The 12,744-nt window shown below is 37.5% G+C and overlaps 1 protein-coding gene across 2 annotated transcripts in view; it reads left to right on the top strand.

Moving 5' to 3' along the window:
* tmem184bb.1 (transmembrane protein 184Bb, duplicate 1) overlaps positions 1 to 3,264 on the top strand; it is a 22,603-nt gene extending 19,339 nt beyond the window's left edge. For both annotated transcript variants that reach the window (NM_001442663.1, NM_001442664.1), the window contains 4 exon segments: positions 831 to 857; positions 1,164 to 1,612; positions 1,787 to 1,866; positions 1,945 to 3,264. In NM_001442663.1, the coding sequence (NP_001429592.1) occupies positions 831 to 857; positions 1,164 to 1,360 (224 nt within the window). In that variant the 3' untranslated portion in view covers positions 1,361 to 1,612; positions 1,787 to 1,866; positions 1,945 to 3,264.
* The last annotated feature ends 9,480 nt before the right edge of the window (positions 3,265 to 12,744 follow it).

Here is a 12,744-nt window from a genome sequence, read left to right as displayed (position 1 = left end):
GGAAAATTTGTTTGTTCATTAAATTACACAGGCCACCCTCCATTTTATTGTAATAAAAAGTTTATAAAACTTTAACATCCTTTTTGAGTATGTTGCGTAACAAGTATGTTGTTTTTATTTGTTCAATGACAAAGTCACATGAGCATCACCTTAAGGTGAGAAAAGTAGAGGAAAAAAAAATGTTACACGTTGAAAGGTGCGTGTATAAAGCCATGTAAAAATCAAATTCAGTTTATTTCAGGAAATAAAGAAATGAACAGTGCTTCAGGCCAAACTATTTCATTAAACATATTTTCAACAAATCAGGCGATGTGGTGATGCAGTAGGTAGTGCTGTCGCCTCACAGCAAGAAGGTCACTGGTTCGAGTCTCGGCTGGGTCAGTTGACATTTCTGTGTGGAGTTTGCATGTTCTCCCTGCTTTGGCGTGGGTCCAAAGACATGCGGTACAGGTGAAATGAGTAGGCTAAAACTCGTCATCTTGGAATTATAAGGTTATATCTGCGCTCTGAATGACTTTAAGATGTTGAGCTTCAAAGTTTTTGCGTTGCATAGCAAACAGTGTGTGTATAACATTTTAAAATGTAAACAACTTATGAAAAAAACCCTGCCCGTGTTCCGCGTAATTGTCTCTATTATGCAGTGAAAACAGGTCGCACGGCAACACAAGTGCTCCCAAATAGATTTTGAGGTGGCATTGATGAAATTTTGGGCGCATATGCAACCAAAACAGTCGCAATTTCAAACCCTGGTTGATGTGTCAGACTGAAGTGTTTCCTCTATGTTGGTTGTTCTGTGTGTTTTATTGTGTGCTCCTCTGTGTCTCCTTCAGATTGTGTTCCTGTCTATGGTCAGTTCGGTGAGTTTGCTCTGGATTATTTCATAGTTCCTCCTATGAACAGGCTTTTAACACACATAACATGTTTGTGTTGCTTTTAAAAGTTATTAATAGTGTTGAAACATATTTCAGATTATTCAAATGATATTCACAACACACATGATGATCAAAATGACATGCTGGGAGAACGACTGAAGCTCATATCATGATATACAGCATTATAAACATATAATACAAGACAATGTGTGTGTGTCCACAGTGATAGTAACAGTGTGTGTTCATTACAGCGATGGTGACAGTGTTTCTGTGTTTGTGTGTGTGTGTCAGGCCGCAGCGCCCCCATGAGTATCTCCAGCAGTCTGAAGGAGACGATGAACCCGGGAGACATTCTGCAGGATGCCATTCACAACTTCTCCCCAGCCTATCAGCAGTACACACAGCAGAGCCGAGCAGAGCCAATCAGCAGATCCGACAGCTGCAGCAACGAGAAAACACTGCTGCTCAGCTCTGATGATGAGTTCTGACCAGCACTCACACACACACACACACACACACACACACACACACACTCACACTCAGAACAGAGCAGATCCAACAGCTGCAGCAAAGAGAAAACACTACAAGCATAGACGCAGACACACATACACACACACACAAGCATACACACACTCACAGCAGAGCAGATCCAAGAACTAAGCACTTCTGCTCAGCTCTTATGACAAGTTCTGACACACACAAGCACACACTCTCACACACACAAGCATAGACACATATACACACACATATACATGCACACACACACAAGCATAGACATATATACACACATATACATGCACACACACAAGCATAGACATATAGACACACATATATACACACACACACAAGCATAGACATATATATATACACACATATACATACACACACACAAGCATAGACATAAATACACACATATACACACACACACAAGCATAGACATATATACACACACATATACATGCACACACACAAGCATAGACATATATACACACACATATACATGCACACACACAAGCATACATATATACACACACATATACATGCACACACACAAGCATAGACATATATACACACATATACATACACACACACAAGCATAGACACACCCACACAAACTCATACACACACACACACTCTCTGACAGCAGAGCAGATCCAACAGCTGCAGTAACAAGAAACCACTCCTGCTCAGCTCTGATGACATTTACACACACACACACACACACACACACACAAACACACACACACACACACACACACACATTAACCAGTGATTCTCAAACATTTGAAGCAGAAAATGCCATCAACAGTCGAATCTGACAACCTCATTAATTTGCAGAATGTTCTGGACAGCATCCTTCCATTAATAGTATCGTATCTGGTGATCACTCTGAGGTGTTTGGTTACTGTCAGATAAATGCTCAGCTAAAGTAGTTCCGGCAGGTTTAGAGCGCATTACAGCTCTATATCCCTCCGCTGAAGGATTGGAGTTATTCCACAGCTACAGCAGTCAGACATCACAGCAGAACACAACAGGAGGAGATGTGGAGGACACTAGTGCTGCACACAGGAGACGCTTGAGGACAAATAAACTCTCAAATATCTTTAGGTGTGGAGAGCAGAACTATTGGAGTCTCCATCTGAGGTGTTCATGTGTGCATTATTTACTAATCAGTCAATAATTCAAATAATCCCTTTCATCAATTCATTTTACACTGACTTATTTAGTGGTTAGCACTGAGGCCTCACAGCAAGAAGCTCCCTGGTTCAAGTCTCATCTGGGTCAGTTGGCATTTCTGTGTGGAGTTTGCATGTTCTCCCTATGTTGGCATGGGTTTCCTCCGGGCGCTCCGGTTTCCCCCACAGTCCAAACACATGCGCTATAGGGGAATTGATTAACTAAATTGGCCATAGTGTGTGAGTGTGTATGGGTGTTTGCCAGTATTGGGTTGCAGCCGGAGGGGCATCCGCTGTGTAAAACATATGCTGGAGTAGTCGGCTGTTCATTCCACTGTGGTCACCCCTGATAAATAAGGGACTAAGCTGAAGAAAAACGAATGAAGATGCTATATTAGCAGTATAGAGATGCTATGACGAGTCTAAACTAGTATACTAAACTAGTCTAAACAGCATCTGAGTCAGGATGAGCTCTGGACTTTGGCTGGACTCTTCAACACCCTAATTTTTCTGTGTTTTCTTCTTCAGGTGTTCAGTTGTAGGTTTACCATAATTGTGCTTGTCTGAATGCAGTCACTCCTGTATTCTTAGTCCATCAATAGAAATTCATTCAGTGTGAGAACGCCTCACACTTTGTGGGTCATTTCTGGCTATGGGATTTGGAAACTAATACGTGTCTCAATTTTCAGATGATTTGATTTATTTCATTTTAAACCAAAAAAAAAATTTAAAAATCCTACACTTAAAACAATTCTTTAAACTAAATACATTTCATCATGATGGAAATGGAGCAGGATGAAGCACAAGCTTATTATTGTTTTCCCCACCCCATTACCACATCTTTCCACATCATTCGTCTCACTTCAACTTATTTCTTCTGTTTACTTGAGTCATATTTTTGCAACAGCCATTACTGAAACATCAACATATTCCTTTAATAATGCATTTATATATATATATATATATATATATATATATATATATATATATATATATATATATATATATATATATATAAATAATATGTTTTAATATTAATATAAAACAAGACAATGTATTATATATATATATATATATATATATATATATATATATATATATATATATATATATATATATATATATATGTAATTATAGGAATAAAGTAGAGCTGCATAATATATCGTTTTAGCATCAATATCGCTCAATGTGTGAATCTGCAGTAGTCACATCGCAGGACGTCAAGAGATTTCAAGTGAGGTTAAACCGTTAGGACACAAGAAATGATAACGGGTGCTTCTTTAACACAGTTAAATAATTTATACAGTGAGGAATATACTGGGTATTTACATTAGATTATTGAATATCTGAACCTCAATACTGTTAGACTCCAGCGAAAACCATAAAGCACAACAAAGCACAATTCACAATTCATTTTTATTTAATTCAATTCAAGTTCATTTGTACAACAGCTTATCTGTTCACCTGTGCTTTAATTTATTTATATATATATATATATATATATATGAGCAATATCACACGAGTAGCAGTGCGGTATGGCTGTATATTGGCACTCCAGTCCCCACCAGTGCCGTTATACAGCCATAACGCACTGCTACTCGTGTGATATTGCATTTATACAACAGTTTGACAGCATAATTGTATATATAAAAACAAAATCAAACATGGAGAGTCTCAAAAACCCTTTTGTATGAGGAACTACTTTCTTCCGCCTTGGATTCAAATCATAAGCTGACAGTTAAACAGTTGAGCGTGCATCTTTTACACTTTAGATCTGTGGTGTCTGCTTTCTGCTGGCTGTGTGTGGGCGGAGTAATACACAAAGGGTAAAGAGGCTGTACGGGTGCTGATATTACTTAAATATATCACGGCTATCAGCCAATCATATTTGAGAACCAGACAGAACTGATGTATAAATATATTTATATATATATATATAGTTGTGAATTCTTTCCAAATTCTATTCATATCCCAATATTTAATTGCACATCTTAAATTGCTCTGTCTAAATGATTTAATTGCTTTTTAATAGTTTTTTATTTGATTTAATCACTCATAACAAAGCATGTCTAACCAAAAAAAGAGAGTGAATAAATAATCTGAAGTGCAGGAGTTTGAGCTCATCACAGACTTTAAGGAGAAACCGGCTCAATGTCATGATCAGTTTAGGAGTTTGAGAATCACTGGTGTATCTGGAACTGAAGGATCTGCTTTGTCAGTCACTCATAAAACACTGAGACATGGATTATGAGGAGGATTATGAAGGGTAATAGTGTGCCATATATAGCGTTTACCCAAATGCCCTCTCCTCGGCACTTTCTACATGTGTATTTCAGGGTAACATGAAGATTTGCTGTACTCGCATTACTGAAACTGCTGCATAATAAACTACAGGAGCGTCTGGATCATGACTGAAATGCCTTAAACATCTGCTATTCTTACATGGTTCACTTTACCGTGGTAAATATACTCGATACAGTAGTTTGGTGTGTGGTTTTGTTTTCCTGCTGTTCTGTCAGAGTGTTTATTTCTGTGTTTCTCTGAGTAAATGAGATGATTTCTCTCCTCAATCAGACGTGTAGATGAGTGAGATTAAACCGCAGATGTTTGAATACTGCTGTCTGAGTCCAGTTACTGAGATTATAGACATGCAGTCAGAGTTTACCATAGAATAAATTAGCAGTGTTCTGTTGTGTGTTTACATTTCATTGAATTTTTAGTGTAATTGAATTTTTTTTTTAACTTCATTTGTGTACATGGAGTGTGCAAACAAGAGTACATATATTCTTACATGCTGGGGTAATGTGGACATGAAAAAAACCACAGTAAAAAATGTACAAAAAATGAAAAGAAAGGCTTTTTAGATAAACAACTGCATTTTTCTATCTTATGTATATATACTTACAAATTAGGGGTAATACATTTATAAACACTCACATATTCCTCAGAGATTTTGCTCCATATTAACATGATAGCATCACACAGTTGCTGCAGATTTGTCGGCTGCATATCCATGATGCCAATCTCCCGTTCCACCACATCCCAAAGCTGCTCTATTGGATTGAGTTCTGGTGACTGTGGAGGCCATTTGAGTACAGTGAACTCATCGTCATGTTCACCAGTCTGCGATGCGACGAAAGCAAAGCGTGCCTAAAGACCAACAAAGCACAAAAGTAGCGCAGCCACCAACACTGACCACGAGATTTAGGCTACTTCTTCTTCTACTTTATGGTTTTAAGGTAAGTTGCGAACCAACTTTAATGGTGCATATCACCACCTACTGTGAGTGTGAACAGATTGAACTGGTTTCCGAAATTTACCCTTCGCTAAGCCACACCCCAAAACCGCCACCCACCAATTGTGGCTTAGCAACCGTAGCTACGCGCAGGGACTCTGTCAAGCTTTTGAGCGAGGGGAAACAGGTCAAAGCGTTGAGCAAATGGATTGTGCAAGTCTGATACCCGCTATCCTTAATAGCCCCTTTCACACAGTGATACCGGTAAATATCCGGAAAATTTACGGAACGACTTTACCGGTATATTCAAAAAAGCGCTGTTCACACAGGCGAGGACGTTACGGAAATTTTCCGGAAAAGAGCATTCACACATCCATTCCAAAATACCGGTAAATTCTGACATCATTCACCACAAATGAGCTTTAAACGGCTGCGCTTGTATTTGTAAACATTTGACTAAATTACAAACTCTTTTGATGATCAATATTGTGAACAACTTTCGCAGGATCACTTTCGCATGTCGAGATCATAATATGTGTGTGTGCTGGCGCTCACAGGCTGTTTCATGGGCACACGCAAAGCTTGAAGGTAAACAAACAACGGCTTATCATAAGCATCTTATCGATGATTATTTGCACAGTTGGCATTAAGAAGAACATATAAACGTGATCTGACTAACTTCTAGCAGCTAAATGCGTCTGGAAAAATATTCAAAGGCTTTTATTCTCACAAACCGCGCGGACGTAAATGCGTCTGACTGTTGTGATTGGCTAAAGCAGAAGTCTTACGTCAGCGCGTTCTAGACGTGCACGCGCTTATTCCGGAAATATTCCTTCTGCGTTCACACAGCGCAGCATTCCGGCAAATTGCCGGTAATGTTACAACTTCTCTTTCCGGAAAATAGCCAGAACGAATTTACCGGTATTTTCAAAAAGGGCCTGTTCACACATACAACCTTTCCGGAAAATTGCCGGTAATTTTCCGGAAAGGTCTGTATGTGTGAAAGGGGCTAATGTTTGGTGGAATTTTTCCCCTTTTCAAAACCTAAAACCCAAGAGGAGAAATGGGCGCTAAAGGAGCGAAGATAAGTTGGTTTTGTTTTGATATTCCTGACATATTCAGTGATAGATCGACAGCAATAACTATTTATATTTCACAGCGGTCTTTTTTCCTGCTCTATATTATGAGCATTGCTCCGTTTAAGCCTTCGCCGTAGTAAATTAGTCATAAAGTTAGCCAATCTTCAGCTAGCTAGTTCATCAACATGTATAAGTTTCTCTACATGAATGAATTTGATTTGGCACAAGAGTTGATTAAGTTGGCTGAATTTTTTTTTTTTTTTTTTTTTACTTTTGCATGCAAAAAAACATTTTTTTTTTTGTGAAAAAAAAGCATGCTTTCCACAGCACCAGGAAGTGCTGGAGGGGAAATGGAAGGAGCTTGAAAACAAAATTGTTATAGAGTGATGATATATAAAATCCGTTGCCTGGGGTGTCTTACATTACCCCTTTCTCACCTAATACCTTGATAAAGTGCAGAATCTGTGCTCGTCCTCCTCCCTCCACAAGGGCTCGCAGGTGAGTTTATTCTGCGCGTGCACGTTTCGAGCGCTTTTATGGCAAGCCGTTTCACCTTAACATGTTCAGTGTTTGATGTCCTCAATGCATTTTTATCACTAAATAGTAACATTCTGACTAGTAACAAGGCCTATTAGAGAGATTTCTAATTCAGATCTTACTAGTAACGATAACAAACAGAAGAGCTCTATTAGAAATATGTAATTATTCTTGTATTCAATAAAGAAGAGAGTTTGCGGTAGTTTTGAATACAACTCGATCAAAATATTTGTACTAATGCCTAATGTCACCATATGAGTCAAATCTTACTGAAGTCGGATTAATCTTAAACTGTAAAGCTGTTTCTTGTCGGTTTATTGTGTTGTTTTGCTGCCCTTGCTGTACTGAAATCTGACTCCCCCGGCGTGCATGCACATCACGCAGCGCCTGCTCTGAAACCTTTAAATGTCACTTTAAGCTGTATAGAAGTGTCTCAAAGAATATCTGGTCTAATATTATTTACTGTCATCATGACAAAGATAAAATAAATCAGTTATTAGAGATGAGTTATTAACACTATTATGATTAGAAATGTGCTTAAAAAAATCCTCTCAGTTAAACAGAAATTGGGGAAAAAATAAACAGTGGGGTGAATAATTTTGACTTCAACTGTATATACACAGACTCTTAAAATGTCCATGTCAAAAGTTGTCATAAAATTGCCCATAATTTGAAAATAACATTTTCAAAACATTTATTTTATCATCTCTTTTATCCATAGAAAGACTTACAAAGAAGAGACTCGATCATGCTCCATCTTGAACTGTGGGCAGCACGGGACTCAGCCATCACTGAAACAAAAGTTTCACATTACACTGTATATTATAAACTAATTGTGTGTGTGTAGCATACTGTCTCTTTTCATTATACTACACAGAGCTTGTTTTCTGTGTTGTATTGTATTGGCTTTTTAGTTTTTAATTTAGTGTCAGTTCATTACAAAAAATAAAAATACTGAATTGGAAACTGAAAAAGGGAGTATTTTTATTTTACAGCTGATTTCTCAACATGTGTCATATAGTTTTGACCCACACACAAAATATTAGCATTATTATTATAATTGTCTTATTATTATATTGTCTCTTTTAAAAGGCAAAGGGATGGTGCTTGTTGAAAGAGTAGTCTAGCAGGAGGATATTTAAAGGGTCACGAAACACCAAAACACATTTTTTGAGCTATTGACAGTCGTATATGTGTCCCACACTGCTAAAAACACTATTAGGACACCTATATTTCACTAAAAAGTGTAAATTGGTTGTTTTTGCGTTATTTCAAGCAAATTCGTACTTCCTGTTTGAAACGAATTTTTGAAGCTGCGTCACGGTCATGACATAATAGCGTGTATTCCAGCGTGCAGACTGGGCGTCTGTGCCAGAGTGTGTCTTATTACGTCTTACAGTGTGATGCATTAATGCATGAGTAAGGCTTGGTTCAAACCAATCAGCGCGCTCTATTGTGCAACTTCATTAATATTCATTAGTGTCACCGTCTTTACACCACAGAGACGCCACGTTGTGTTGGCAAAACAAGCGTGAAGTGTTGCTTTTAAATTTTGCTGCAGTTAAGTTTCGTTTTCATTTTCTCTCTGTGAGAGCTCAGACTCACGTGTGGATTAACAGTGTACGCGACGCGCGACAACAATAATTTACGTGTCTAAGGGGGATTATTGTTTACCTGAGAGCTGTTCTCATCTGCAAACAATGAGATCCGGATTCCGGATGTAACGTTAGTCTTCTCTTCAGACGCGGCTCTAGTTGCTGGTGATTGTCCTGTCTCTACAGATTTGGTAAGTGAGCGACCAGTGCTCTTTGTTTATTCAGTTTGTTCGTATCGAATTAAGTTAACTATTGCACTGAGGGCAAACATGTTAGCACCGCATTTTGTGACCGGAATAACACACGCGGCTTTCTGACACTACCTGCCGTGTGCGTCTAAGTTTCCGGGAAATGCGGGGTTTTTTTTCTGTCATTCGCCGTGCGGTATCAAACATTGCATGAAAAATACAGGCTTAGAGCACATCCTCGAATCAAATATCGCGTTTGTCGCGAGGGACATGAATGAATTCCCTGAATGAAAGAGCCAAACTGCAGTTAAAGTCCACCAGTTAATAATTTGGCAAATAATTCCACTACAGATGTCCATGTAGGTTAAACACCATCTCTTTCTCCTGTGTGTGTATTTTGACTGAAACTCGCGCGTGCCCAAATAGACACTCCCACACCCTCCCACTTTAGTTCCTCCGACACTCCCCCCTAAACAGAGCTGGACACCCCCACTTTTCTGACTTTTTCCAAAGTGGAGGTGTGAAAACACCCTGCTGAAACGAGGGGGTTTCATGGCCCTTTAAATAGAAAAAGATTTGTTTGGTTGACAAAGGCATGTCATATTGCATGCATTTAGTAATAGTCATTTAAACCATCAAGTACAAAAATAAATAAATCCAGGACTAAGAGGTTAATAGATTAATTATTAGAACGTAAAATCAATAAAGGTAATATACAGACCTGTAGAGCTAAGTAAGTTATAAATGCAAACACAGTGTCGAATAATAAATGCTGAAGGTATAATCAGTGAATATGAGGTAATTATGCGCGGTTTTACTTTCGAAAATGCGGTCTAATCTGTCGACTACGTTTACCATTTGACGTTTTGAATAATTTTGAACACATTTAAGTGCTGAATGTTAATCAGACAAAATGATCAATACAAGTTTTAAGATAAACCCCTTCTAGAGCTCTGCATGCTCAAGCAGCCCTGTATATTCAAGATCTTTTAAGCAGTTACTCATGTTGCCGGTCTCTGAGGTCTTCTGGCAAAGACCTTTTAGCCATTCCCAGAACTCGTCTTAAGACTAAAGGTGTGTGCCTTCTGTGTGGTGGCCCTACGGCTCTGGCTCTCTCCCGATAGCACTGAGAACTCTGGGATCAGTTGAACTTTTTAAAAAGCATTTAAAGACAGCTTTTTGGTTAAGCTTTTAATGAACAGGATTAGTGTTTCTGTATTTTGATTTTTAATTAGTTTTATTTTGTTTTAACATGCTTTCTTTTATTGAATGCGGGACCAAGGTACAGTGGAGGACTGTAGCCATCCAAAGCCAGAGATATACACATATACACATATCTATGATCGGGAGTTTTCCTGGATGTTAGTATGTAATTTTTATTTTTGTAATTATGAAAATTATAATTTTACATCACTTTTCTACATTGATGGATCAGTGACCGCACGGGCATTCCTGACAAAAAGCTTGTGTTTGTGTGTACAGAAATGTACTATCCACCCTCCCTGTTAAATTTGATCTAATCATGTCCTGAAACACAGCTCCTCTCCTGCTTTCACTGCTCATACTGACGGAGGGAGCGATTCGTTTGTGAATAAATCCCCGAACGACTCTTTCACTAATGTTAGCTGACAATAACACAAGTTTCTGGCAGCGCAGCATCTCGTTGTCATATTTCGTTTGCATTGTTTGCTGATTTTATTTAACAAAACTAGTATAAGCCGAATGTTTAGTGCGAGACGAGTTGGAGCTGCTTTGCCTTATGGTGAATGCAATAAATGACACAAGGTAATTAGGCTAATACAAAAGTTCAGAACATACACAAACAGAAAAAAAAACGTAATATTACCTATGAAATGTTCTGCCTTTGTGCTTTATTTTCTTTGTTTGCTCGTTACTACACCCGTAGACAGCGCTAAAGTCCCGCATCTTCACGTAATAACACTGTCTTGACTAGTGCGGTTGAATGACACTTGTCCTGGGAGCACTGTACCAATGTGGCGGCGCTATTGACGCATGCTCAGGGTCCCTATGCGATAGTGTATATATCTATGCAGTGAAAAGACCTCACTTTTTTCCTCCACAAGGGGGCGTAGGTGAGTTTACTCTTCGCATGCACGTTTCGTCATTTAAGCGGGTTAATGGCAAGCCCTTTTATTCAATTCAGTTCATGTTTACTTCTATAGCGCTTTTACAATGTAGATTGTCAAAGCAGCTTACCATCGTCTAGTTAAGTCCAGATTTATATTCATATTATTATTGTATATGTCATAAATGCATTTTTAATACTACGACTACTCTAGTAGAGAGGTCTATAATTCAGTTGTCAAATAAAAATAAAGCTCTGAAAAGAAATCTTCCTATAATTCAGAGCGCTTTATCATTTTACAAGAACTACAATTAGAGAGCTAAATTATTAATTAGCATAGTAATAATATTTTAAATACTCTTAATGTATCCGAAAACTACATCATATTCTCGAAGAGGATATATGACAAAACAGCTACAGAATATTTGTAGCTAATATATGTTTGTTTAAAAGTGTAAACAACTTCTACTGTTTTTAATTTTAAGCCTTGAGTAATATCTTGATAATGTGCAGTCTCTGTGCTCGTCTTTCTCCCTCCACAAGAGCGCGCAGGTGAGTTTACTCTGCGCGTGCACGTGTAATTTGAGCGCGTTTATGGCAGGCCGTTTCATCTTAAAGAGTTCCCAGTGTTTGTTGTCCTAAATTCATGTTTATTACTAAGAATTAAAATTCTAACTAGTTACAATGCCTCTTAGGGAGATCTCTGATTCAGTTCTTACTAGTAGCAATAACAAATAGAAATAGAGCTCTGTTACAATGAAATATTACTGTAATTAATTATAAGAGAGCTCTTTAAATTATTATTAAATTATTAGTAGTATTTCTGATTACAGAGTCTTGATTCAATTACCCATATGGTTATTACGAATATAAATTAAGATAACTAGTAAAATATTATTTGCAATTTACTTTCTAATTTTACCAACAATTATGTAGCTCAAGTTTACCAATAAAACTGCAATTATTATTATATTATTTATAATATATTATTATAGAATCCATGATATATCGGGATCATAACTCATAATAGAAATTGTATTGTATTGTCCTTTGTGTATTTACTGTAACTTTTTGCCTCACACATTGAAGGCATGTTAAAACCAAGACATCTTAATGGATTAGTATCAAAGCTTACTAGAAACCCATAGATAAATCTAATACATTTGAACATGCATATAAAATGATAGCTAATATATTAGTAAATGTTTGTAATTCAGCTAAACGAAACATGTAAATTTGCATTTGTTTTTAGATATTTTAAAACATGTGTTGCATACATGTCATTTATTTTATGTATGTGAAATCCAAACATGATGTCATAAGTAATTTGCATAATGCCATATCAAATCTCCGTGTATTCAAATAGGTTTTGATGGTTAAAATATAGCGGATTGTAACAGTATTTGTTGCAGAAACTGGTTTGTTTTGTTCAGTACGGATGACGAATGGGATCATGTTAAGCTAAATCGGCTTGCC

The sequence above is a fragment of the Danio rerio genome, chromosome 3 (assembly GCF_052040795.2).
Source record: "Danio rerio strain M-AB ecotype USA chromosome 3, GRCz13ab, whole genome shotgun sequence".
NCBI classification, from domain to species: Eukaryota; Metazoa; Chordata; class Actinopteri; order Cypriniformes; family Danionidae; genus Danio; species Danio rerio.
The sequence above is the reverse complement of the archived record's forward strand: the minus strand, read 5'-3'. Positions and strand labels throughout refer to the sequence as shown.